This window comes from Thermobia domestica, chromosome 13, assembly GCF_964235325.1.
Source record: "Thermobia domestica chromosome 13, izTheDome1.hap1.1, whole genome shotgun sequence".
In the NCBI taxonomy this organism is placed as follows: Eukaryota; Metazoa; Arthropoda; class Insecta; order Zygentoma; family Lepismatidae; genus Thermobia; species Thermobia domestica.
In genome coordinates, this window is record NC_137466.1 from 95,370,943 (window position 1) to 95,398,740 (window position 27,798).

Consider the following 27,798-nt stretch of genomic DNA (forward strand, 5'->3'; position numbering starts at 1 on the left):
TTGCAAAACGGTAGCACGTTGTAATTTTGCACACGCCTTGAGAAAGAAAACTTTTTAAAAGATATGGCTGTTTGTTCTCCGATATACATTTCTTTTAAAAGTATGTGAGATACTTGCAGTCCAACATACTTGCATATATAACTATTTTCACTCTTTTTTCCCCCGGCAGAGGAGGCATTTCTTTCAGGATGGTCTTTGTATGTTATTGAAGAGTTACTCTGGTTGAGTCTCTTGCAACGGAAACACAATGGTGTGCAGGATCTTGACACACATGATTATGATAGTAGGTGTAGCGTAGAGAAAGAACACACAATTCCGTTATGTGTTAAAGAGCACTAAGCATGGCCATCAGTCGTGCTTGAACATAAATATTGGATTATCGGAGCCACATTCTAGTATAATCTTTTCGCTGTTGGAGAAATGAAACGCGTTGTGTTGTTCAAAAAGTAAACATGTATCAGACATATGATCAGTTTCTATCAGAATCTCCATTCCAAATTCAAATCACACTGAAAAATTTACATTTATCCTGAACATAAACATGATTATATGTGCGATTCATTGGCAACCAAGGCACAACAATTTTTTTTAATAGAAAGAGAGAATGATATTGCACTACTGAAAACATGAAAATATTCCTTTTCACCATTGGTGGCCGGCTGATTTTCACGGGATCGCAACCATTATGTCTTTTAATGAGTTTCATACTGTTTGACGCTTTCTGCACCGAAGTGGATCTTTCCTGTACTTAATATGGGAACATTTACCAAACTATTTCTTGATAGTTTATTTGTAATACCACCGAATAGATTCTGTAATATTGGACTAAATTTTAGTTTCATACATGCAGAACCTAACACTTGCCATGTCAATAGAGACCTGCAATAAAGAAATTTGATGGTTATCTGTAGATAGCCACAAACCACATGTTTTATCTAAAATCACAAAAGTAATATCATTTTTTAGGAACAGCGTGTTTGTTTGATAGGGGTACATGTTTATATAGATAGTAGATAGTTATAAACAATGAGATATAAGTATTGTAAAGAAATATAGGATGGACACTTACCACGATACTGTTATTTTCGTTCAGCCTCATTTCTATCATGAATTTATTTGAAATAAAGTGCCAGTTGAAAATGAAGTACAAAAGCTTTAATAAACTTTTAAAACATTCCTTATTATTAGGTGCACCAGTAATTCCTTATTATTAGGTTGGCCAGTAATTTCACGAGTGATATAGCTTTACATGAACAATAATCAACAAAAAGCTATATAGTGTTACAGCTTGTATGTTTAAATGTATACCGGTATATATAATTTGTTGGGAAAATAAATTTGATCATGTATCGACTCTATCGGGCCTCAGTTTTAATTTTTGGAGATTACACACTATTTGATTCGTAGAACAATCTTAAGTTACTTTCCTCCCTGACTGTTTTTTGTTTATGTACATTTTTGTGGTTTTGAATTCGTTTGTCACAATATAATTTGTCCTTTCAATCGAATTGTTTGTATTTAACAGGCATATTCTGGAGGACAAGTCTGCTCCATTCAAGCAATGTGCTTATGTAGCAAAGTACAACAACCAGAAATGCACCAATCCTATTCCTTCAAATGAAGAAAGGGGGTAGGCAATATTATACTGATTTTTACATAATCTAACATGCAGTAGCGTACTTTTTTGCCTAACCAATTAAAAGTAATTTTTGGTTTATCAAATAACAATGATAAACAGTGTTGTTTGTTGTTATTAACATGCTTGAAGTGATTTGGTGCGTAAATCGAAGTTCACTGCATGTATACTGAAGCACGATGGCTTCACGGAGAATACATAACTATATCGACAGTACAATAAATATGTATGGTATTAACATTTGTGAAGTGGAAATTGCCGTAAAAGTATTTCAAAACATTTCATGCATGAAGTTTCAAACGTGCATGCATTATTCTTTGAAAAGTCACGATATTGTGATTTTGGGAATAACGTTGGATCATACTGAAATTTGAATGTGAACTGATAGACTCACTTAAAGTAGCAGATCTATACTTTGTACTTCAGTGAGCTCATTGTAGTAGAAGCACTACGAAAAAGTGGACCTTGCACCTTGCACGGTGACAAGTTAAAACCGAGTAATGTTCTAGGCTATTCCGTACGATAAAAATCTTACATTATATGAGAAGGTGCCGAAAAGTAAATACAGCCACGATTTAGATAACTATGGCACCCTGTAGAATTAGTTTTCTTCTACATAATTGCTGTTCTTGGTAGAATATATGTCAATAGTATTTCACATCACGTGAGCCGTTTTTACAGAACACTGCACTATCGGTCTGAAACTGCTATCTCGATAATGACGGTCCCTATTTAAAGTGGAGTTTTTTGCTAAGAAGTTGTTTGTTGCAGTGTCAGATCTGTAATGTGAAGGGTAAGGCAACATCTAAAGTTCCGTTTATATTTGGCTGGTGCGTTGTCTACCAACAGCAGTACTCCTTTTGTTTGCAGTTTCCCACGATTTCAATGTTATTTCTTCATGTAAATGAGCAAAGAAATAAATACGTTTACCTGTGGCAAGTAATCCGTCACGAGAGTCCGTCGCAAGGCAGATAAATAGTGTCACGTTAATGGTCGATGTTTGAATTTTTTCAGGGCTGAGAAACTTCTTGTTTCTTCGGTCGGATTAAGTTTAGCGTCCCTTTCAGCGCCGAAGCTATATGAGACGTAAACTTACAACTTGACGCGGGATCCGAACCAGTATAGCGTCCTTGTTGAAAGGGACGCGAAACTACAATCCAACCGATGGTCGTATGTAAAACTTAATGTGTTACTCCGTAATATTTATTTTCATGTAGTGTATTTAGTCAGCAGAAAAATCCTCATCTAGAAAGGAGTGATTGAATGTCACACACATTGTGGTGGCACTTTATAAGGATATAGTTGCTCCCAGAGAGATCACAACTAACCAATCACAATTAAAACCCTCCTATGATTATCTCTCTCTCTCTTCCATTATTTTCACTCTTTCCGTCAAAGTGACATAATTTATTCATCCGATATGCCTCACGCACAATATGGAATTGCTTTTTTGCTTTTTCACTTGGATATACCATGGTTTTTTGTTCTTGTACACTGATTTAATCTCGTTATGAATTTGCCTATAATATCCTCTCGAGATAATGACTCTCTCCATGTCTAAATTCTGTAATTATGTCATCTTCCTTTATTACCCATTTTAGAAACAAGGAAATTTGTGGCAATTGTGCTTAACCTAGAAGGATTACTACGTAATACTCGCATTCAAGAGGGTTTCTAGTTCATTTTCGTTAGGGTCACTGCATGGACTTCTGTATATTTTGTTCATAAATGTTATGTTCTTTAAATCCACCACTAGCACTTAAGGTGGACTTGGTACTGCGTAATAGAACATATATGTAACAAAATATAGAACAACGAATGAACGAGTGCTGTTCGTAGCAGTGCTAGAGCATAGGTACAATATTTCGGAAGAAACTGTAGTATTTCTATAGTATATTACGGAACAGTGTAAATGGCAAATAACTATATTTTGTTTTGAAACGGAAGAAGTATATTTCTTGTCACTCTGTTTATGCAAAATAATCCATTAATTCATTTATGGGTGATTCCACGAAAAAGGGAAATTTTCACTTCGAAAATTTTTGTTTCGTTGATGGTCGCCTATTGCGAAATATATATATATGAGATGCACTTACTACCATTAAATACATGCTAATTAGGTGTTCAGCAGAGCTGAATCGTTTTCGTGAAGGAAATAAAAAATAATAAACTTTTCAGCACCCACGGAGTTGAGACTATAGGTCACGAAATTGAGATTAGTTAACACGAAGTTGAAAAATTGCTGTGGAGTTGAGAAACATGATGCACCTGCGTGATCAGTTTTATGAGCGATTACGGTTATAGTTCACACAAAAATCTGTTTAATTTGCCAGTAATTTTTGTAAGTTTAAATATATTATCCTTATGTTGAATAAAATACTAACAAAATAGATGACAAGTAATTTATTATACAAAAATACTACGGAAAATACTGTTTATAAACATATGAAAATATATCTAATGAAGGTACCAAAATTGTGTACATATATATGTGAATATGTAACATGCAGTAATAAGAAAAAAGGAATACACATACACACAGCAAATATTGAAAAAGTATTGCACTTTTTACGTGTTGACTTGATCACACAGAGAGGATAGACGGTTCACATAAGCTCAGGAAACAAATGAAGTAGTCACTAAATCTGTTACTGTCTACTTCATTTGTTTTGTAAGCTTATGTGAACCGTGTGATCAAGTCAACACGTCGAGAAAGCGCAATACTTTTTCAATATTTGATAAGTGTATTTGTATATTTGGTATCTATATAGTGAACACTAAATAACAGTGTAAGGCACTCATCGTTTCTCAGTTTTCTTTAGATAATTCGATGTTCTGTGTTCAGTAGTCTACATTTTCCACTCCAATGAAAGAAAAATGTCTTCAGGAAACAGGGAAGGGCTGTTATAGTCTACACAGAATGTCCTCTGCCAACACTTTTTGTACATCAGGTTTAATGAACCAGGAGAAATTCTTGCCGATCCACGTCATGAAATTGACTGTCGATCCCTGAAGAGAAAACAGTTAGCTGATCATACGATAATAGTAGGAAGTTTTGGTCAAATAATAATAGATGCGAGAGTTTTTAGAGTGCCTTTAAATGTTAAAACATAATAATTTGATTTTTAGTTGGGTATCACTCATCAGAGTATATAACTGCAACCCAGTTTCCAGTTTTTGGTGGATTGTCATCTGTTAAACGAACTTCACTACAAACGTTTACATCTGAAGAAATTGTTGCCATTCATGGTGGAGAATAGTAGTTAAGTTGCCCGAGATGGAAATGAATGCAGATATCTGCTGCTGAACATGTAAAACACAAAAGATAGTGGAAATTAATTACCTGTGGCGATGTACTACACCATGTTACTTGAAGCACGTTTGCTGCTCTTACAAAACGTTTCGTGGTGAAAGGAAGCTGCTATTCGACAGATAAATTTTCTTCCTTTACTGTATATCTTGACACCTCCGCATTGTTTTCTCATTTGTTCAGTTAATGTTGCGTAGTTGTCTACATCACACCTTTGAGCAATAAGGCAGTCGGCAGTTCTTTTAAGGGTGGCCCCGACCCCATCGGAAGCACCTTTCCCATACCGTTATTTAAATTGGCATTATAGATGGACCGATGGCAACGCCACTGCAAGCTGTCATAGACGTTCTCTTGCTGGCTCCTCTATAGGACCTACCAGCCGGCCTTTGAGTGTGAATGACACGTAGTCAGCATGTCCGCTACTACGGCCCTTATGCTGATCTGCGCAACCAGGTTTCACGACATCTCTAAACAAGTAGTTTTCCAGTTGCCTCACTGTGCGAAGTAAACATCATCAATTTTTGAGCTTCCATCGGGAAGTAAACTTAGAACCACGCACGAAAGGCGAGCGTGTTAGTAATTAGACCATGAACAAGCTTTATTTCTATCAGTATGTTGAAAGAATAAATATTTAGAACAGCATGAGCATAACAAACACTATAGGATTATCAACTCCGTGAACTTGTCTCAACACCGTGGATTCCTTAGTTTTCAGATGGACATGGAATTGAGAAAATTGAATATAATTTACCTTCATCGGCACACCTTTTAACCAGTACATGTGAATAAACGTGTACGAATTTCATACGTTAAGACATAGGTTTCTTGAAGAAAATTAGGTATATACCAAACAAATACATTCAGTAATAAAAAACCATGGTGTTAAGTAACAATTAATATACGCACCTGCTTTCCACACAAAAAATATTTCTTCTATAGCTTGAGACACTTGCACACAATGTTTTCTGTCCTTCAATCAAACATGTCTGCCTTGTCTTCTTGTGGGTGTTGCCAATGTGGACGACCATGCCATCTGTTAAGAGCAATACCATTTTTTTCTAATGCCATGGAGTTGAGACGAAATAGAAGTGACAGAAACTAAGCATAGTCAAGCCTTCGAAAATGATTGTAGTAAAGGTTTACTTTCCATAAAATCGAAATATTGATGAGTTCTCTTCCATTTAATGTCCATTAAATGATGTTTGATTTGTGACTTCAATTGTAATTTACTGATTAAAGTCAGTCAACTGTATTCTGTGACAGCCCACGATGTTGAGAAATATGGATAAAAATTATTATTTTTTATCTCTGTTCCGTGTTGCATTTGCAAAATGTTATACACGGTATACCTACTCTCTGACGGTTACTTAAAAAAAAAAAAAAAAAAAAAAAAAAAAAAAAAAAAAAAAAAAAACTTTCTAGTAGTAGATGAAAGAAATGCCCGTGACAAAAATATTCCCTCTTTCGTGGAATCACTCTTATATGAATGTAAACTTGTCATTACGCTATTTTATTTCAACAGTAGAGCTCACTCATGGCTAAACAAATGACTGTTACCGTCTTCGATGCGAAGGGCATATTTTTGAAGCTCATGTAGTTCAGTTTTCACGTTAAGACGCAGTTCCTCGGTGATGGAAAGAGTTAATTATATTGTATGTTCACTTACAACTGGAGAAAAATACATACACACACTCGCTGTGGCTTGAATTAAAATTTCAGTTCTTGCTAATAATAACAAACTGCAATGGAGTAATTCTGTTGGTGTTACTAATTGATCACTTAGCTGTTGGATGCCAATGACGATGACATTGGATATCACATAACAGCTGTTTAGCCTAGATGAAGTTGAGGGGCATCACAAATATTACAATGCAAGAAAAGGAAGCTGGATTGGGAAACAAATATATACTGTTATAAAGGGGTGGATGAGAATCGTGGATTGTCATTTTCTTGGTGAGAGACCTACTGCTTCCGGTTTCAGTACTAAATTCCCAGACTTAGAAAGTCTACATCATTTTCACAAAGTGAAGCGAAACTTTCTGGTATTTTATGGAGATTAATGTTAAAACGGGAAGTTTGAAGTAGATTGTAACCACTTCGGTTCCAGTCGAGTGATAAAGGTGAATAAGGTGTCATTTGTTGAGACGCTGAATTCATATTAGAAAACAGTTTCTCGCTCTCTTTTGCCGTTTTTGCTCTGTGGAGATCGACATTAAAACATGAATTGATAGATTTCTACCACTTCCTCGTGTAATACAGAGATAAGGATGGAGATATAATTTATCCGTGGGGCACTGTCTATACAGGGAGTTCATTTATGTAGCTAAAATTCACTGGTAAAATCTAAACAATAAAAAAAAAATTAAAAAAAGAAAAAGACCATATGAACATAGGGCGAAAAACGCGTTGTTTCAAAGTTACGAAATGCCGAAATCGAGAAAATTGTAACTTTGAGGCTGTCTAGCTCGAAAACTAGGAGGGAGATCAAAGGCGGTTAAAGAAGTAATAGAGGAACTAGTACACTATCTATCTAAATAACCATGTTTCAGAGTTGGGACGTATCGGCGCAATGGATTTTATAGAGGGAGCTGCAGTATAGGTTTCGCTCTTCCACCTCTCTCTCTCTCTCATGTGCGCCGGCACAACCCAACTCTGAATCATGGTTATTTAGGTAAACTTTGCCCTATTTTCATATTAATTTTTTTTTATTTTTTTTTATTTTATTTTTTTTTATTTTTTTTTTTTTAGCGTTTAGATGTGAGGATTTCTCCAGCGGATTTTGGCTACATAATAAATGAACACCCTGTATAAACCAGAAAATGTTTTGTCACTATGTTTTAGCGTTTGTGCTCGGACATATATTAATAGGCAAACAGGCGAACAGACATAGTCAAGTGACGACGCCAGCTATCTTTTTTTGGGAGGGCAGGTGGACGGAGTAGAGATTTTCTTGGGGGGCAGCTATTCCTTTATACACCAAAAATAATAGTTTTAAATGACTTCACTTACATTACAACATGCCTGAGGGGCACTCGGGAGGGGAAGAATGCCACCGTGTGGTGCGTCCCCTTTCCCCTTCTAGCGTCTTCAGTGACGTATCCATTCTCCAAAACTTTCCATACTTACAAATAGCATAGTTTGGAAGTCTATAGAACCATTAAATATGTATTTTTTTCTGTGGCAGTATTCCCAGGGATTCTTAAAAAGGTTTTCTCCCTCTTTTTATGTCCATCATATTGATTTTGCATATTTAGTTTCCCCTATTCCAAGCGGAATTTACAAAAATTTGCGTAAGTCAACATGGTATTTATTTATTGTGTATCAAGAGGGCTTTTATATCTATTTTAATCCTTTAACCCAACCTTAAAATCCCCAAGTCCCTATCCCGTCTGTGTTACCATACTTCATATATGTACGTGAATGATATATTTGTATTTTCGTGAAAATATATTGCTGTGCAATATAAATCAAATTACACGTAATTGTCGTAACGGAAGCACTTACCTATGAATGGCTTTTGTATATATATATATATGTGTGTGTGTGTGTGTATGATGTACTGTAAAGGAAAGTGACTTTAAGGAACGCTCGCCTCACTGCCCTCGTTACCCCAGTTCTCTGTTCAACGAGATTGACTCTGTTCTCGGACTCAAACAGAACAGATGCTATTTGTAGCAATTATCTTTATGCTTATCTACAGTATATCTGCACGAAGTCGCATTGATAAAATATAATATACTACGGCATTAGGATTTTTTAAATAAATATATATAAAGACATTTTTTGTTTTAATGCTGACGTAATCTAAATCTGCACAATCAAGTTTTTACCTAAACCATTTGGAAATATACAGCAACAATTTTTGGTTGTAGCAACGATTGTGGAGTTAAGAGGAACATACAAAACATACAGAGACAAATATAAATATATATATATATTTCTGGACAAATACTATTGCTTATGATTATGCCTGCAGGTAATTTGTCTGATATGGCGCTTAAATCTCAATAAACCATGTTCGAGGCAGCCTTGTAAAGTTATAATTTTTTTCTCATATAATCGGGGATAATTGGATGCACCCAGAAACGCATTGTTGTTTTTATTTTCTATCTTCGATAAATTAACAGCATCAGTACTAAGCTATACTCAATTAGGAGTGAGCGAGAAGTGCCGTCTGTCGACGCGGCGCGTACGGGTATCCAGGTAGCCTTTCACTGCCCATGTGAAGGCAAAATAGATCTGCTACGCCGATACGACAGTTTGCCGCCTATGTGTAATCACGCTTGCACTGCTAAACTTCATGAAATGCACCTCCTGCTTCTGCTCAAGCACCCTGCAATTAGCAAACATAGTGTGCTCATATTGCACACCAACATGTGACTCAAAAGACTTTGGAGATTCTCCATGAGTTGCAGTTTAAAACCCTTCCTCACCCACCATGTTTTAGTGGTATCTCCACTGACTGCTACCTCTTCCGACATTTCAGTCAGTTCTTGCCGAGGAAAAACTTCCCCGATGACCTACAGTGAAGCGTGAGGTTGAAATCTTCATATCGTCATGGAATGCAGCCGTTACCAATGGCAGAAGTGTATGGCTTCAGGCGGAGACTACTTTCACCAACCAGTCATTATAATTTTTATTTTCGTAACTTTTGAAAGAATTATTCTGCTGCGTCATAGCAGGGAACGAAAGTTCAGGCAAATTATAAATTTGAAGACAAGTTACACGTGTCAACCGGAATTTTGCAATATTTACGTAAATTAGTCGTGGAAATTTACGGACGAAAAATATTCTACCAGTATTGTAAGTTGATAGACCTCGATATACGTATTAACCAAGTTCCTTTTTATATTTATTTATATATTTCTTAAAGCTGATAGCACTTACTGTCTAACTTTCCTGTGCATGTTAGAGAACTTACTGCTCGTGTTAGCAGCGCAATGACGATGGTTTGCATGATGGGTAGTTTGAGGGTATTTTCTAAGACACAGTATACTATTCTTCTAACCATTTCTACTATAATGGTATATTGAGTTTTTTGGTAAGTATTCTTTCGATATTTGTGTATTCTGTAGCAAAAAGTGAACCAAGTTATGGTCCGGTATTACGGTAGGTGTTGTATGTTTTTTTTTATTATTATTGAACGTTATACTAATTATAATAGATTTAGTATTGGCTATATATTGTAATTTATGTTGAGTTTTCCATGTAACTTGATAAAATAATTATGAAAATATATTACCTACATTTCTTTCAAGTTAATTGTAATAATTAATTCTGAATGTTCCAGAAAAGCTTTTCGATTCATATGAAAATTGTTCACATGAACACTCTCAATAGTTAACACAGAGGCATACATTAGACTCAAGTTATTGGTGTGAGAAATATTCGTACTGTAAATTAAATCCCCAAATTGCATATTTAGAGTATAATTATGCCATTTACTGTAATCCGCACCATACTCGCATTTGTCACTCTCTAAATCCCAAAACATTGTTAATATTGCGCAAACATCACCGCTTATATATTATATGCAGTACTAGTAAATTTTTGTGCTTTCAGATTCATCTTGCAACTAATGATACGTTCTTCTGGAATGACAAAGTGATTTTCCGAAACAATAAAATATCACCCAAACCCTAATTTCTTACCGATTTGTAATAGCTTTGTTATGCGATATTTTTTATAGTCTCTCTTAAAAAACAGAACTGAAAGCTGTAAGTGTTACTAGTGAAGCTAGACTAAGCTAGTATACGTTTCAATTTTAGTGTTTCTTAGCAGCAAACTCATTAGGTGTAGATCCATTATTTGCTTTTTTTTCGTAACTGCATCAACGGATTTTTTTACATAAAATAAGTAAATACATTATTTTTAATTTACCCTCCTGTAACAACTTCTTTCGGTACTTATGCTCCTTTTTCGTATATGCAATGGTGAGATGTTAACGTACATAACAAAGGGAGATATGAATCACATTTTGCCTTTTAGAGAATTGAATACAAAACACTCTCATAAAAATCAGTCGGTTACGTAGTAATGGCTTTCTGTATTTATTCTAGTAGATATCTTTGGGGACTCTGGTTCCGTCCCAGATAAACCTATAAGACCGTGTCTCACTTAATTGATGCTTAGAAGAGGATTAAACAGTATTTTCGTGAATTAAATATATTTCTTACGCGTTGATAATAAATAATGGCATATGAGCACACTATTGATTTTTCAAAATTTTCCAAATAATAGACACTGTGCCCATACAAAATCATATTTATTGGACTCGTTCATTAAAAAAAAAAAAACATTGTTCATATAAAAATACGAAAATCATGGTCTCGTTAATATCGAGACAGTAGTTGTCTGTTAACTTCAATGAACAGTTGTGTATGCGCTATTCAGTCGTGCCGTAATATAGACAGAATTGGATGCAAATCTCTGACATGTAATCTTACTGTTTCCATTCCCGAAAACCAGTTTCATAGTGTAAAGAATGTGCAGATACTATAAAATGCGGAAGAGCAACTATTAACTAAGAGTCGAAGCACGTGCTCAAGTGATTATTGTGAGAGAAGAGATGTGTTCTCTGCGAAAAATCGCCCAGAAATCGGGAGGAGTATTGCGTCGGACTCTTGACAGATAATCATTTACTGGTGTAAATATTACACGGAGACGCACTAATCGTTTTAAAAAAAAATCTCTGAAGAACAAGTTCACTGAATAAACAAGCAAACGGAATAGACGTTAACTGCTCCGGAAAAACCAATAGAACTATGGAAGAGTCATTTCCAATTGGTATCAAATAGGACGGTGACCCAGCACCTTGAAATCTATGGTCTTTGGGATAGGAATGCGGTAAGGAAACAGTTTCTTCAAGCAAGAAGCATTACAAACGATACTTCTGGGCCAGAAAAATAAAATAAAATAAAGACTGAAACGATGAACAGTGGAAGAGGGCACTCTGGACCGACGAATCTAAATTCTAACTTTTTGCCTTTCTATGATTGAAGTTTGTGCGTCATCGTCCCGAACGTGTAATACCTGCAGCAAGGCACGAAGAAGGTAGAGTCACTGTTTGGGGATGCTTTACAGACTACCAACTTGACAATTTAGTTCGAGTTAATGGAATAATGAACAAAAACTTATTTCATAACGTTTAAGTGATGCATGGAATTCTATCAGGAACGCGGATTTGGGGCAGTAACTTTGTACTACAATGGTATTACCGTCCCAAACATTCTTCCAAGCTATGCAGCAATTATCTGCAATGCAAAGAAGACGCTTGCATCACCAACAAAAAGGACAGACCATAAATAGATACCAGCTAATACTGAAAGTGTGGAAGGCTCTTCAGAGCTACTGAAGCCGCATTGTTTCACAAAGTTAGATAAATGAATTAAACAAGTGTCTGGAATTTGTAAAGCTCTTATCAAGGCTAAGGGTCGGCATTTCATTGAATGCAGCCATACTCAATAAATTTGACTAAGTAGAAACAAGACGATATATTTTAATTTCTTTATATGAACAGTGATTTTTATTTTAAACAAGTCCAACAAACTTTTTTTTTTTAATTCTGAAGTCGCAGTGTGCTTTATATATATATATATATATATATATATATATATATATATATATATATATATATATATACCTAGTTATATCATAAATACTGCCACAAAGTTTGAAGTGGCGCTGTAAGCATCCGGAGTGGCACAGAGCTGCCATCTGTGTATAAAGCGGAAGATGCATGTAGTGTGTGTTTGACTGTTCATGACATACGTTGGTATTGTACTGAGTTCTGATGGGAGTGGAGCGATTGCGAAAATTGTGTAGCAGCAATTGCACTACACAAGGTCGGGAGGACAGCAGGTGAGATTTTCAACCTCCTGAAACTCCTACAAATCAATAAGAGATTCGTGTATCGCGCCATACAGCGATACGCCGAGACTGAAACGGCAGCTGACCGCGCAAGGAGTGGCAGACCACGAACGGTACGAACCCCGCAGGTCCAGAAAGCAGTCGCAGCGAGAATTCGAAGAAATCCTGTTCGAACACAAAGTGTGATGGCTGCTGAGATGAACATCAGCAGAAATTCCATGTCTCATGTGCTCAGGAGTGACCTACATCTACGGGCGTACAAGAGGCGGACTGGTTACTTTCTGACCTAAACATTAATGTCGCAGAGGGTCCTTAAATCAGAGAGACAGTTGCAGCGTTACGCTAACAATCGGCACAGAAAGATTCTGTTCACTGACGAAAAAGTGTTCACAATTGAGCAGGCCTACAACACCCAAAATGACCGTGTGTATGCCACGTCATCTACTTCAGCTGCTGAGGCAGCTCCAAGGGTTCAGAGGGCACATCATCCTGCCTGAGTGATGGTTTGGTGGGGAGTGAGCTACTTAGGCACAACCCAGCTGCATTTTTGCGAACAAGGTATTAAAACATCTGCCAAGGTGTACCAGGACACAGTGCTAACACCTATAGTAAACCACTGTCTGGTACCATTTTCCCTGGAGAAAGGTGGATCTTCGAGCAGGATTCCGCTCTAGGTCTCAAAGTGAAAACAACCCAGGACTGGCTGGCACGGAACGTCCCCGACTTCATTTCTACCGCTGATTGGCCTTTTAGCAGCCCGGACCTTCACCCGTTGGACTACAAACTGGGCAGTCCTTCAGGCAAAGGTCTGCCATAAACGGCATCCATCTGTCGACAGTCTGAAACAATCCTTGACCCGAGCAGTGCATAATTTTCCCATGGACGTGGTGCGTAATGCCATTGACCAGAGGCCGGAGAGACTTCGTGGCTGCATCAAGGCCAAGGGGGGACATTTCGAAAGATGATTCGTGCTTCAGGTGTACAACATATCAATATAAAACATGACCAAAATAAATTGCCTTGGTGGTATACTCTCTGTGTTATTCACATTCAAACTTGTGACAGTATTTATGATATATATATATATATATATATATATATATATATATATATATATATATATATATATATAAACAATAATTGCAGATGTCTGCATATGACTGAAGAACGGAAATTCGTTTTGGATATAGGGTAATTGTGAGATACCGTTTCATTACTATTATCAAAACAAATTACAGCTTCTTGCTTTTTTGTCCTGTTGAGTACGACAAGTTCTGTTCAATGCTCTGCCAACTCCCACATATCTGATTGAACAATTATTTACTTTCTCTAGTGTATGACAGTAAAATTAAGTCTATTTCACATAATTACAAAGTGTTTTCGATTGTTTTCAATTATGTTCACGAGTAGATTTGATATGTATTGCATGCTTTCCTACTGGGCTGTTTTCTTGTTTTATGTTGTTTTGTAGTAAATTATTGTAGATAATTTCCTTTCGGTGTATGTGTAGAATGAGTTAAACGTGACACTGTAATCCTGGAAAGATCTACAATTTGGAAAATGATTGGATTAGAACAGCAGACGTTATTATATTTATACAAAACTTTAAAATAACAACAACTGCCATAAATTGATTTTTTGTAACTGCCCCGCTTCGACGCTACAATCGCTCTTGTTATAGACCACATCAGATAGAGAGGGTAGGAAGTAGAAAGAAAAGAAAAAAATATAAAATTTATTAAGTAAAGTAATAAGAAATTAAAAGAACAATAGATAGCAGATGAAATTATAATGAAATAACGAGAGAAAAAAATAAATCGGCAAGCAATATGGAAAACAAACTGAGTATACTGAAGGTAAGGTATTTATAGGCGGTTAAGACAAGAAGCAGTTAGTGGATAGGTGGTAATATGTATTTCCATCCGTTTGTGAGAGAAATAGAAGGGTCTGTGGAAAGGATATTGAAGTTGCTTAACGCGGTAGATATAGTCAAATGTACTGATGTGATGGGTTTTGTATTATTGTGTAGATGCGGAATTTGAGCGTTGCAGAACCATCGGTGATCGCTGGTGCAAATCGCAAGAGAAGTTAGAGTTTTACCAACATAGAATGCTGGGCAGTACGTGCATGTAAAGAGTGAATGAAATGGAAAGAATCACAGATAGTGGAATGGTTAAAACTTTCTGTTACTTCTTGATGGCATATTGGATGGTAAACTGATATTGATTATAGAACATATCGTAATGAAGGTGTGAATGTTCGGAGGCCTTCAATAAATGAATTTAGTGCGGGCTCGAGAGATTGAGTATAGGTAAATAAAATTCATTTGTTTTTGTGAAGAGTTTACATTAGGCGTTGAGTAGAGAATTTTTGCAGTGGCAGATTTTTCTCTCTTTCAGTCAATTTTGACATGGTTCAAGAATATCCACGTTTGGAGTGTGTTGAAGAGAAGATTCTAAGACTATAGTTAAAGATAAGATTGTAAAAGTGCAAACTTCTCGAATGACCAAATAGTAAGGTAGAGAAGTTCAATGTGGTGAAAGTTCGAGCTCTTGAAGTGGAGATACATATATACTGTTTGTAGGTTTGATGTATACCTGAGTCTTGAAACATCACATTCTCAGATCTCGCGTTCACATCAATGAAGGTGACTATAGTTGGAGAAGAGCCACTCGTTTAGAGTCTAGAAAGAATTCCAGTGCTGGTTGGCCGGGTATTATTAGAAAATTTCCATGATCCGAAGCCAGAGGAAAGAAGGGCATGGAAGTGCCTAGTTTTTCATAACCATGGGCTATTCACATCAAAAAACAATCATAGTCTTCGAGCATACTCCCATGTCCACTTTTCATTTGCGAACCTATTCATGGATTGCGTGGAAGAATAAATACTCCGCTCGTCATCTTTCAACTTTTCTTCAGGCTTTGATTCACAGATATTTTCCTTAAATTCATAGCCAACAACACTGGAACTATTCTTTCAGTCCGTAAATAACAAATGGTGAGTCAAATTAAACTGGTTGTTCTCTTAACCTTGATGTGGATATCAGATATAAGAATTCCAACAGTGTGGATCATCCATTTGAGGAGCTTCCACCCTTCTACATCAAACGTTTCCTATCTTATGCCCTGGTCATTCGGGAAGTCCGTATCTGTTCCATTACAACGCCTCAACATTACTTTAAGATCATCGTGTCAGACTCTCCAATCGGGATTACCCCCTAGATCTTACTAGGAAACAATTCAGTCGTGGAAAAAGGAAGCCACTTTATCTACTCAGGATGTTCTTACTTAATCGTATCGAATTTCCTCACACTACTAATCTCTATACAAATTAACGAATCTTTGTTTTCCTCCATTCTCATCACCATATCCAAAACCCAAAAGACTTTCTTGACCTGCACTAAATTAACTTGCGCAGGTTCAGCTTACTTTCACATCCATATTACTAGAATGGGTTCCGTCAAATGCTCCGTAACTCCACTGAATAGACGTCAGAAGCCACGTGTAATGGAGTAAAACTTGTCCTATATTTGATATTAGCATACCTTCCATCACCTCATCACGAAGATAACCAATATTCAACCATTCTGATAGTTGTAATTCTGCCAATCTCTTGTAATCCAGCCTTCCATGTTGGCAACATTCGTAACTCTTCTTTCGAGTCGCGTCGACAATCACCAATATTCCTACAGCGCTCAAACTTCCCATTTGCGCGTCTCATAATACAGTATTACTCCAATTAAAAAGTTCGACTTCCAGTCTGATTAGACCCTTCATATTTCAATATCATTTTGAGTGCAAAGGGAGCAAGCATTCTTGGGAAGAAAAAAAAAAGTTGAATCAAAAGTGCTTTTGCGTGCATTTCCGAATAGGGACCAAAAATTGCCACTTTTCATAAGGTTCGACTTCCGGTCGGGGGCGCGGTGGCTCAGTGGTAGAGCGTTCACCTCTGGTGCTTGGGGTCCCGGGTTCGATCCCAGCCCCCGCCAAGTGAACTTTGTGGTGGACAAACATCGTGCTCGTGGGTTTTCTCGGGGTTCTCCCGTTTCCTCCCACTTTCTTCATTCCACCATTTCACTCATCTCTCATCATCACCGTCTCCTTTAGCCTAACCGGCATAACCGTGGGACGTAAAACTTAAAAGATTTTCGACTTCCGGTCGAAACAGACTACTTCCAGTCCGTTATGGAAGTTCAGAATCCACTACTAAATTTTGCACTTACAATTTGACGTATCATGTTTATGCTAGACTATATGTGTAGTAAGTGCTGAGTTGAGGGCCTGGTACTAACAACTGCACTCTATACATGCATTATATACGTATTATTGTAACAGGTCGAATGTACTAAACAATTACCTTTAGCAGTCGTTATTCCAGTGACCGTATATTTCAGATTCTTACTGGAGCTATATAGTCATTTAAACCATTAATTTAGCAGAATTTCTAAAGTACACCTTCGTCTGCGTCCTCGTCACAACAGTATAGTATTAGTTACTAACAACGTTTTAAAAGTAGAGAAAAATGAACTTCCTTGTGAGTAAACGTAATGTAGTTACTAAAGTAGATAAGAGATCAGGCTTTGAGAGTAAAAATGAATATACACTAATGATGTTTTTCATTTCTTACAGATATTGTAACAGCCACATGCAGGTGGCTGGCATGGCACCAAAGAAGGAACGTCGGGGTAAAAAAGACAAGATGGTTCCCAGTAAAGAAGAACTACCTCCTCCCTCAATGGATGGAAGACTGAAATTTTGTGACAGACTGAAGGCTCTTCTGAAATCGGGGAGCAATGCCAATGCTACCCTTGTGGATAGTAGTGACGAGCCTGAAGACCCATATGCCTTCAGTGAACCAGAACCCGTTGCTAAGCCAGAAGTTCTACGCTTATATCAGAATGCCTCTGCAGTGCATTCCAAGAAAAATTTGGCATTAAATTCAAAAGTGTATCAAGTGTCTGCTAAAAGTGTTAAAGCTCCAGTGTACAACAGTGATAAGACTGAGGTTAAAAGTGTTAAGATAAGCAGTAATGCGAATAGTCAAATACCCAATGTAAATATGGCCACATTATATCCTGCATTATCTGCGTCTTTAGGACATTCTTTGCCTTTGAGAGCTGGTTCTCCAAACTTCAATTCGCATGTAACGAATGCTAAAGTTGGACTATCGTCGAATTCGCCAGTGCACAAATTAATGACCGTTGGAACCAGTGAAACCAAAGTATCTGATGACGAAAGTTCCAAGACAATGAATAGACTTCAAGCGAAGATAGCTCAGAACAAAGTTATAGGAAAACATAAGAAAATATGCTCATCTAGTCAGGGCCCAAATTCGACACATCTCCATGTCAAGAAAAGTTCAAGTATTCCCCAAACGTACTTGAGGACTACTTCAGATATGCAACCACGGCGGGAACGGAGTTTGTTAGAAGAACAATTACTAGGTTTGAAATCGGAAGCTAATGTAAGCTCGGCGTGTAGAAGTATATATACAAATAAGTCTGTACATTCAACCCATTCATCTCTTTCTACATTGAAGAAAGAGCCACGAACCCCACTTCAGTCACCATCATCATCTCATAAGACATCATCGTCTCCTGCACAACACTCACCATCTCTTCAGATAATGAAACCATCTCGTCATCCAATAACATACAGATCACATCATAGTGTTTCCCAAGCTAGCTTTGTCACCATTCCAGCCAAACGAGGTCGTACCAAAGGTCCACAAACTCAGGGTTCAGAACGCACACTTCAGAAAGACTCTTCCAAGTCTGAGGTGCTCCCATCCGCATTGTCAAAATTGCATCGGATCTGTGCTACGATACACGAATATAAACAGGACCTGTATCCTTTAGGTAAGATAAGATTATATATTTTTGAATATTATTTTTCCTCCTGAATTCTTAACTAACAATGCTCCAAGACTTTCATATATTTATTTTGACTTGTAGAATAGTGCTCTGTGGTCCGTGGGTGCCATTTTTAGAACACCCGATATATATATATATATATGGAGAGACTGATGTAAGATGAGTCGTTATAGATATCGGAACATTTAGAAGTATCAGTGATAGTTATTCATAATAAGAGGAGTTAAAACAGATGCATGGTAGATACAAATAAGAACAGAGTTGTAAAACGTTTCTGAATGAATGTTGGACAGTAGAATAGGATTCGTGTTGAATATTATGACCGATTTTACATCTGAGTTACTGGTATTTTTTGTCGTAGATAACGTTGTTTGTCCGAAGAGTTGTTTCAGAATTTGTTCTTATACCGAGATGTGGGGCTTTTCGGTAAATGATTTTGAATGGAATTTTTGATTGTAATATAGTGGGTATATAATATACAGGGTTCATAAGCTCTTGTGGAGAATTGAGACTGTGTTGTGTTACGTAAATTTTTACGTTTGAGTGAGGAAATTCGAATCGGAGGATTTTACTTTTTTGTGCAGTGGATTTGTTTGTTTGTAGATGAGATTGGGAATTGGAAGGTACGTGAAAAACGTTCTTGAGGTAATTATTTTAAGAGCTGAAGTAATTTAGATTTTCCCCGAATGTTTATGATACAGGGTAAGGAATATTTGAAACGATTACAATTGAAGCCATTGAGGTGGAGATATCACAGGTTGTTCATAGATGGTGGTGAACTCAATTAAAAATTTCCAGGAAGAATTACTGGTTTGCCCTAATGTTGCTACTACAAAAAAGTAAATAAAAAGTGATGGTAGGTCACATTATGCCCATGGAACATCGTAAGCATGTAATACAGGTTGTTCAAAGAACATACAGTACTCAACTGCACATTTAACCATTCTGAACGACCGTACAAGCAGATATCCACCATTACAGATTCTGAGTGTTCCTACGGTATAGTATCGACGCTTACCATAGATCGTAGATTAGCTGGACGATGGTCGGTGCCGAAGCCTATTTGTAGATCAGGTGCCATTCAATACATGCAGGTCAGTCCATTTAAAATAACCCAGTAAGTTGCTGGCAAAATGTATTATTTTGTAATGTTTGTACAAAAAATTGTGCTATACTTAGAGAGTTGAAAAGAAGTATTCATTCATTTTTTAGATGTTCAAATTTTGTGAGAGCCGTAATTTACCAAGATTTACTGTAAACGCTATAGCTCTTGCACTCCTGAAGATAATTGTTATCAAACAAAAATCATTTGAAAAAGGATTAAATATGCAACAGTTTATGTCCTATGCATATTGAAGCCTACTATACTACCTTTTAAAAAATGTTGTAAGTTAAAGTTTGAAAAATGGAAATCTTCATTTCTGAAACAATGAATTTTAAAGAAAGAATGATACTCGTTGTTAACTTTTTTTCTAGGTATAGACTGGTATATTACTTCCTAAAAGAAGTTTGATACCTTAGAGTTTTATCCTTTGTTTTTTATTGGTCTTCAGCCATTGAGATTTTTCGAAAATCGGCTTGTTCAAACTAAAATATCTAAAAGAAACACTTAAAATCTCTAATTTTCACAAAACGATTATTGCTTGTGTTATAAGAGGTAGTTAAAAGTTTATTATTAAAATTTGACTAGTACAGTGTTTTTTTATGTGGTGAAATAACAAGAAGTGGTGCGCTGCGCAAATATGATAAAAACTGCGTCGTGAAGCAAAATAATGCATTAATAACACTATTTTAATATATACTTTATTTATATATTAAATATTTTAAGGAAAATGACAAACAATTGATAATCCTTCTCTTTTTACCTTCCTAAATTGTCATTGCTGACAAATATTGACTGATATCTGCACATCATTTTCGCTGATATTATAGTTTCAACCTGTAGCTGCTGTGAACTCTCTTGGTGATAGTTTCCTTAGGACCTTACTGATTGGCGCCCAAACTTTGTCATCTTTAGAGATTTAGAAAGAAGTTATGTTGCTATGTGGATGAAAAGGTCGCTGTTTTCCTCACTTGTTTCTTCAGTTTCCCAACCGACCAGTTCTTGTAAATGCAAATTACATGTTATATTTTCATTGACAGCACACTTTCTTCTGGAACTTCTTTAGTTCTAGAATCAGTAAATTCTTTTCAATGTAAATATACATAACTTCTGATTTTTTGTTTTAAAATGATCTTGTCTATGGAAATTGCTTGAAATAATCAAATCTCCTCAGTAATGTCATGTTGTTTCATTACATTTCTTCCGATAGTACATGAACAATATGGATGCCTGATACATTCTCATGACGGTGTCCTCAGTTGTTAAAATTGAATCCCTACGTGGTTGTTGTGGTACCACTTATTCCCATCACTTGTGGTTTTCCCATATAAGGAAACAAATTCCATTCAATATCAGCACTCGGTGAAAAAGTATGAAAAGCTTTTTCAGGCCAGCCATTTTGAATTAGGTTTTCCTGAGTTCTTTCGTTCACACGAGGCAAATGGCGGGGGGTGGTACCTAATATATATATGTCCCAGGCCGCTTCCTTCCTTTTCCCCGAATAGTGTGCTCACCGAGGGACGTTATCCCTCAAACGTGACGAGCTAACATGGCCATAGATGCCGAAAGCCCAGAAATCTAAATCCTAAATCCATTCAACAACAGGACCAGTGTCATACTAGAGCAGTAGTGTGGTACACGATCACACATGAACTTGCAGTAAATTGTATCATCACTTTTCCTATAATAAAACATAGGAATATATTATTACCAGATAATCAAACAATGAAAAATCGTTTGGGCGCTATGACTTTAAGGAAAGCGTTTTCTGTATTTACTCTTTTGTATTTTGGTTAAACAGTAAGCTAAATAGAGCCTCGTGTTGATAAACTGATCTTGACTGCTTTTTGAATTGCATAAACTGAAAAACTTCATAAGACAGAACACCGTTATATTTTTAATAATTATTTTCTTCAAAACATAATTAACAATTAGCTTGTTTCAGCTAAATATTGTTTGAATAAAACAACATACACAATTGAATTGAACTATATGTTATATATATATATATATATATATATATATATATATATATATATATATATATATATATATATATATATATATATATATATATATATATATATTGTAGTTTAGTTGAAGACCCATAAAAACAAAAGATAAGACTTTCAGGTATCAAACTTTTTATTTTAGGAAGTAGTTTCACAAAGTATCTACGAAAAAATTAACGGTGAATCTAAATTTTTTTCTTTAAAATTTATTATTTTAAAAATTACAATTCCCGTTTTCCAAACTTCGAACAATTTTTTAAGGTATTTTGTAGTGTATTAGGCTCAAATGTTTTTTGTTTGAACTCAATATCTTTAAAAATAACATATCTACGTTTTACCGCAAACTTTTGTAAAGAGCAGCATATGCTGACGCTCTTAAACAAAATAGCCTCTCAAACAAAATGAATAAATACTTGTTTTCAACTCTCTAAATATAACTTTGTCTACACAAGTTTTAAAGTCGGTATCTTTAGTAAATGTTTTCAAATGGATTGACGTGGGACAATAGCGCTTTAGGTACGGAGGCCTATCAGACTAGTATGAAATATGTATATCGAGTAGAACACATTGGTTGTATTGGCGGTATGGAGATTTTTTTTTTTTCCTGCTGTAAAATCGGCTCTTGGTAACGTTGTTAGAGCATGATTTCAACATCACAAATGTACACGCATTAGTCATACTCACTTGAATGAAGACTATAGGTAAGAGGGATATATAACTTAAGGCTTGATATTGCAGAGTGCTAAGTGTAAATCTTGTATATCATAATGAATTTTCGCTAACTTACACAGCCGTCACTTTTTCCGAGATAAGAAATCAGTCGAATTGCTGAATTCCTACGTCCTCCACTTGCCTTACTATTACATTGCCTTCCGACAACAACTGAAAACTTCGCAAGCGATGAACAAGCATCCCAGTCGAGCTACAATTCTGCTGAACAACTACGTGGCCTGTTGCAGCTCTATTATATAGGAACGCTTGAAATGACTTAATTGCTCTTTAGGCGTTTGCTGCATGGTTTGCCCAAGTGGGCCCAGCCCGAAAAAGTCCGGTGGGTTTTATCAGGTTGGACCCATCTGAAAAACCCCACCTGGGTTTTTGAGCTTTTTGTTAATATACTATTGGTACAACTAAGGTAATCATATTGAAAGTGATTTTTATCAGATTTTGGACTTTCCTTGGGCGAATTAGATGCTTTCACGTCAACAACATTCAACATAAGACCTTTATACAATACTGAATGAATTTAAAAAAATACTTCAGCTTGAGATAATTATAGAACAAATTAATGTATGGATTCTGCTTATAGCCTATTTGAAGTAAAATATGGAATTTTATATTTTAGAAAATACTTTCCGTGAAGAATATGTTCGTCGACTCAGTGACGCCGAGGGACGTTATCCATCATACGTTCGATGGGTTTAAGGCCATAGGTGCTGGTAAGAACCGTCTTGCAAAAGTGCTCGGGAAATTCCCGTAATTGAACACACAAAGTATCGGAAATGAACTTCAACAATAAAACCACTTATTTTACGCTGGAAAATATTTATGTCGTATAAGACATTTTGAAACATTTATTTTATAAAACATGAATTATATCTTTGTTTTAAATTAATTTATTTGGTGTTCATATTTGGCGAACATCACTGAGGCTCCTGGGATGATTCGATCTACATTTGTTCGTTGGTCTGCCTGTACCATACATACTACAGGGTACCAGTTTCGGCTTTTTAACATGTTCGCTCCCAGGTGACACATATATATGCCAGATAGTTTATTTTCATCGTAAGTTTATGTCCACCTGGGAGCGAACGTGTTAAGTTTAAATTTTCAGGGTACAATCACGAGACACACTAAATTTCCTGTACAGATTTTGGCGGCATACCAATGTATATCAAAATGGCGGCCATTTTTTTTTCAAAACAGCAGTGAATATAGAATTGTTGCAAATTGTGACAATGATAATCTTGAAATATAAATCACATTTTAACACTTTTATCCCAAAGACATTAAAATATTTCGAAAAAAAAAAAAAAAAACGAAAATACCAAAAAAAAAAAAAAACTTATGGGCCCAGGTGGGTTGGGCTTTTCCAAAAAACGGGTATGCTGGCGTCATCCTATTATTACAAACAGAATATGTTCCATACACATGTTGTCCATCGACTTCAAAGCACTAGCAGCATGCCCTTCACACACATTGTGCAGTATGAAAATTTGTTCACATCGTACAGTGTATAGTGCCATACTTAACCCTTTATTCGGCAAGCATTGAAAAATTCTCGTGAAGTTTGGTTTGCTTTTATGATTGAAACACGTTTTCCAGATCATGATTTCGTAATTTTTAAAGGTTTATTTGTTTATATATATATATATATATATATATATATATATAAAGAGTACAGGGTGTTTACTTCCAAGCAAATTGCCCCGCAAAATATCTAGTCATGTATTGCTACTGAATAACGTTGCTCGTAATATAGACAGTTGTAATTAGGAATATTTCTCAGAAGGAATAATTAGCAAAAGTTACGTTGAAATATCTTCTTACAGAACAAGTAACCACAAATAAAACACTCCGTAGCAGTCGGGAAAGCTTCTGCAGTACTAAATTTGATTGCTCCCTATTGACAAAGATTACAGCTATTTAAACATGTGATCCGCAAGTAATGTATATAATTGTTGTATGAAAGCAATATTACTTATTAAACGATCACTGAAGTTATCATTCGTGCGTCGGTGTCAATCATAAGCTACATGTCCAGATAAAGAGTGAAATACGTTTCCTCCAGTATATATAGGTAACATTTTTTTCTCACCATTGGTTGTTATTATTATTTTCTTCCTGTACTCTTATCCATCAGGCGTTCTACAGGGTGTCTATCGGTCACAAAAGTCACGAATGTCACGAAAAAGTCACGAAATTTAGCTTTTAGGTCACGATTTTTTTTAACTGTACAAATGTTAGTACAAATTGGAAAATTTTGTTCTATAAAACGTCAAAATTCACCACCAAAAATGCCTGTGGTCGGCTTTAGACGCTACGAAATCGCAAGCAAAGTACGTTTCTATCGCATGGATGAAAATTCGGCCTGATTCGCACCCAAATTCGCTCTTGAAGATGTTAGGAAATTTTGTGATTTGGTAAAGAAAAGGTCACGAAAAAGTAATGAAATTTCATTTTGAAATTTTAGTAGACACCCTGTTCTATCAGTTCTAACTTCTATTGTGGACAAGGTTAGCTAAGCAGTGGAGCGCTCATCTCTGGTGCGCGAGATCCCTGGTTCGATCCCAGCTCGTGCTAAGTGGACTTTGAAGTGAACAAACACCGTATGTATGGGTTTCTTGGAGAGGTTCAGCTGTTTCCTTCCACTTTATTCACTCCGCCATTTCATTCATTCTTATCATCACCGTCTCCTACCCTCGGATCATTAACCTAGGACGTTAAACTAACTTCCTCCGTTGTAGTAGATTCACTTTTAATCTGAACACATTGTCACGTGATGGAGGTTACCATCGTGGCGTCCCCCCAAAATGACTGTTAGTTTCTTATTTGTTTTTTGTCATTTCTTCCTACTTCACACCCTTTATTTTTATACGTGTTATACGTTAGTTGATTTGGATTTAGCGTCCCATGCGACACCGAGGCTATGAGACGAAAATTAAAGTTTAACCTGGTATCCAAATCATGTGAGCTTCCACCGACTATTGAACTTGGGTCTCCCGCGGCAAAGCCACTTACGCCCAACCATACAGCCACGAAGGAGTTCTACGTATCATCTGTGTGTGTGTGTGTGTGTGTGTGTGTGTGTGTGTGTGTGTGTGTGTGTGTGTGTGCGTGCGTGCGTGCGTGCAGTAGTTGTCAGAATAATGGAAGCGATAGTGTGCTGCAATGTATGAAGTTGAGGGTTAAATACTACTGAACCTTCGTGCAATTTACTTATCTTGTGTTGGGTAATAGTAATACGCAGGGGAGTGGGGAAAACTGCGGTCGGGTCATGATTTCGAAACCTCTGAATACCGTTTCCAGCGCAGAAAATATGAAATCAAGAAGGTGATACAAGAACCGCCGATGATTGGAACAGAGTAATCTAGACATCCCTCTTGTTGTTTCCAATAGCAGGGCTGGTTTATATATACCGGACACTCAAAGAGGCGTTTGCTCCACTCTACTTACTTCTAATCGTTAGACACAACAGTAGTTCTTTGTCGGTGTAGATCACAATTTCATGGTGTTATTGTGGCACATATATATGCCAGATAGTTTATTTTCATCGTAAGTTTATGTCCACCTGGGAGCGAACGTGTTAAGTTTAAATTTTCAGGGTACAATCACGAGACACACTAAATTTCCTGTACAGATTTTGGCGGCATACCAATGTATATCAAAATGGCGGCCATTTTTTTTTCAAAACAGCAGTGAATATAGAATTGTTGCAAATTGTGACAATGATAATCTTGAAATATAAATCACATTTTAACACTTTTATCCCAAAGACATTAAAATATTTCGAAAAAAAAAAAAAAAAAAAAACGAAAATACCAAAAAAAAAAAAACTTATGGGCCCAGGTGGGTTGGGCTTTTCCAAAAAACGGGTATGCTGGCGTCATCCTATTATTACAAACAGAATATGTTCCATACACATGTTGTCCATCGACTTCAAAGCACTAGCAGCATGCCCTTCACACACATTGTGCAGTATGAAAATTTGTTCACATCGTACAGTGTATAGTGCCATACTTAACCCTTTATTCGGCAAGCATTGAAAAATTCTCGTGAAGTTTGGTTTGCTTTTATGATTGAAACACGTTTTCCAGATCATGATTTCGTAATTTTTAAAGGTTTATTTGTTTATATATATATATATATATATATATATATATATATATAAAGAGTACAGGGTGTTTACTTCCAAGCAAATTGCCCCGCAAAATATCTAGTCATGTATTGCTACTGAATAACGTTGCTCGTAATATAGACAGTTGTAATTAGGAATATTTCTCAGAAGGAATAATTAGCAAAAGTTACGTTGAAATATCTTCTTACAGAACAAGTAACCACAAATAAAACACTCCGTAGCAGTCGGGAAAGCTTCTGCAGTACTAAATTTGATTGCTCCCTATTGACAAAGATTACAGCTATTTAAACATGTGATCCGCAAGTAATGTATATAATTGTTGTATGAAAGCAATATTACTTATTAAACGATCACTGAAGTTATCATTCGTGCGTCGGTGTCAATCATAAGCTACATGTCCAGATAAAGAGTGAAATACGTTTCCTCCAGTATATATAGGTAACATTTTTTTCTCACCATTGGTTGTTATTATTATTTTCTTCCTGTACTCTTATCCATCAGGCGTTCTACAGGGTGTCTATCGGTCACAAAAGTCACGAATGTCACGAAAAAGTCACGAAATTTAGCTTTTAGGTCACGATTTTTTTTAACTGTACAAATGTTAGTACAAATTGGAAAATTTTGTTCTATAAAACGTCAAAATTCACCACCAAAAATGCCTGTGGTCGGCTTTAGACGCTACGAAATCGCAAGCAAAGTACGTTTCTATCGCATGGATGAAAATTCGGCCTGATTCGCACCCAAATTCGCTCTTGAAGATGTTAGGAAATTTTGTGATTTGGTAAAGAAAAGGTCACGAAAAAGTAATGAAATTTCATTTTGAAATTTTAGTAGACACCCTGTTCTATCAGTTCTAACTTCTATTGTGGACAAGGTTAGCTAAGCAGTGGAGCGCTCATCTCTGGTGCGCGAGATCCCTGGTTCGATCCCAGCTCGTGCTAAGTGGACTTTGAAGTGAACAAACACCGTATGTATGGGTTTCTTGGAGAGGTTCAGCTGTTTCCTTCCACTTTATTCACTCCGCCATTTCATTCATTCTTATCATCACCGTCTCCTACCCTCGGATCATTAACCTAGGACGTTAAACTAACTTCCTCCGTTGTAGTAGATTCACTTTTAATCTGAACACATTGTCACGT

At 36.3% G+C, this 27,798-nt stretch overlaps 1 protein-coding gene across 4 annotated transcripts in view; it reads left to right on the forward strand.

The window, feature by feature from the left end:
- The window catches only part of LOC145668357 (INO80 complex subunit D-like), a 78,776-nt gene that overhangs the window by 22,937 nt on the left and 28,041 nt on the right, over nt 1-27,798 (forward strand). For 2 of the 4 annotated variants that reach the window (XM_081736121.1, XM_081736124.1), the window contains exons 4-5: nt 1,526-1,630; nt 17,444-18,672. In XM_081736121.1, the coding sequence (XP_081592247.1) occupies nt 1,526-1,630; nt 17,444-18,672 (1,334 nt within the window). The remainder of the gene's footprint in view (nt 1-1,525; nt 1,631-17,443; nt 18,673-27,798) is intronic. The other 2 variants (XM_081736122.1, XM_081736123.1) reach the window with 1 other exon arrangement.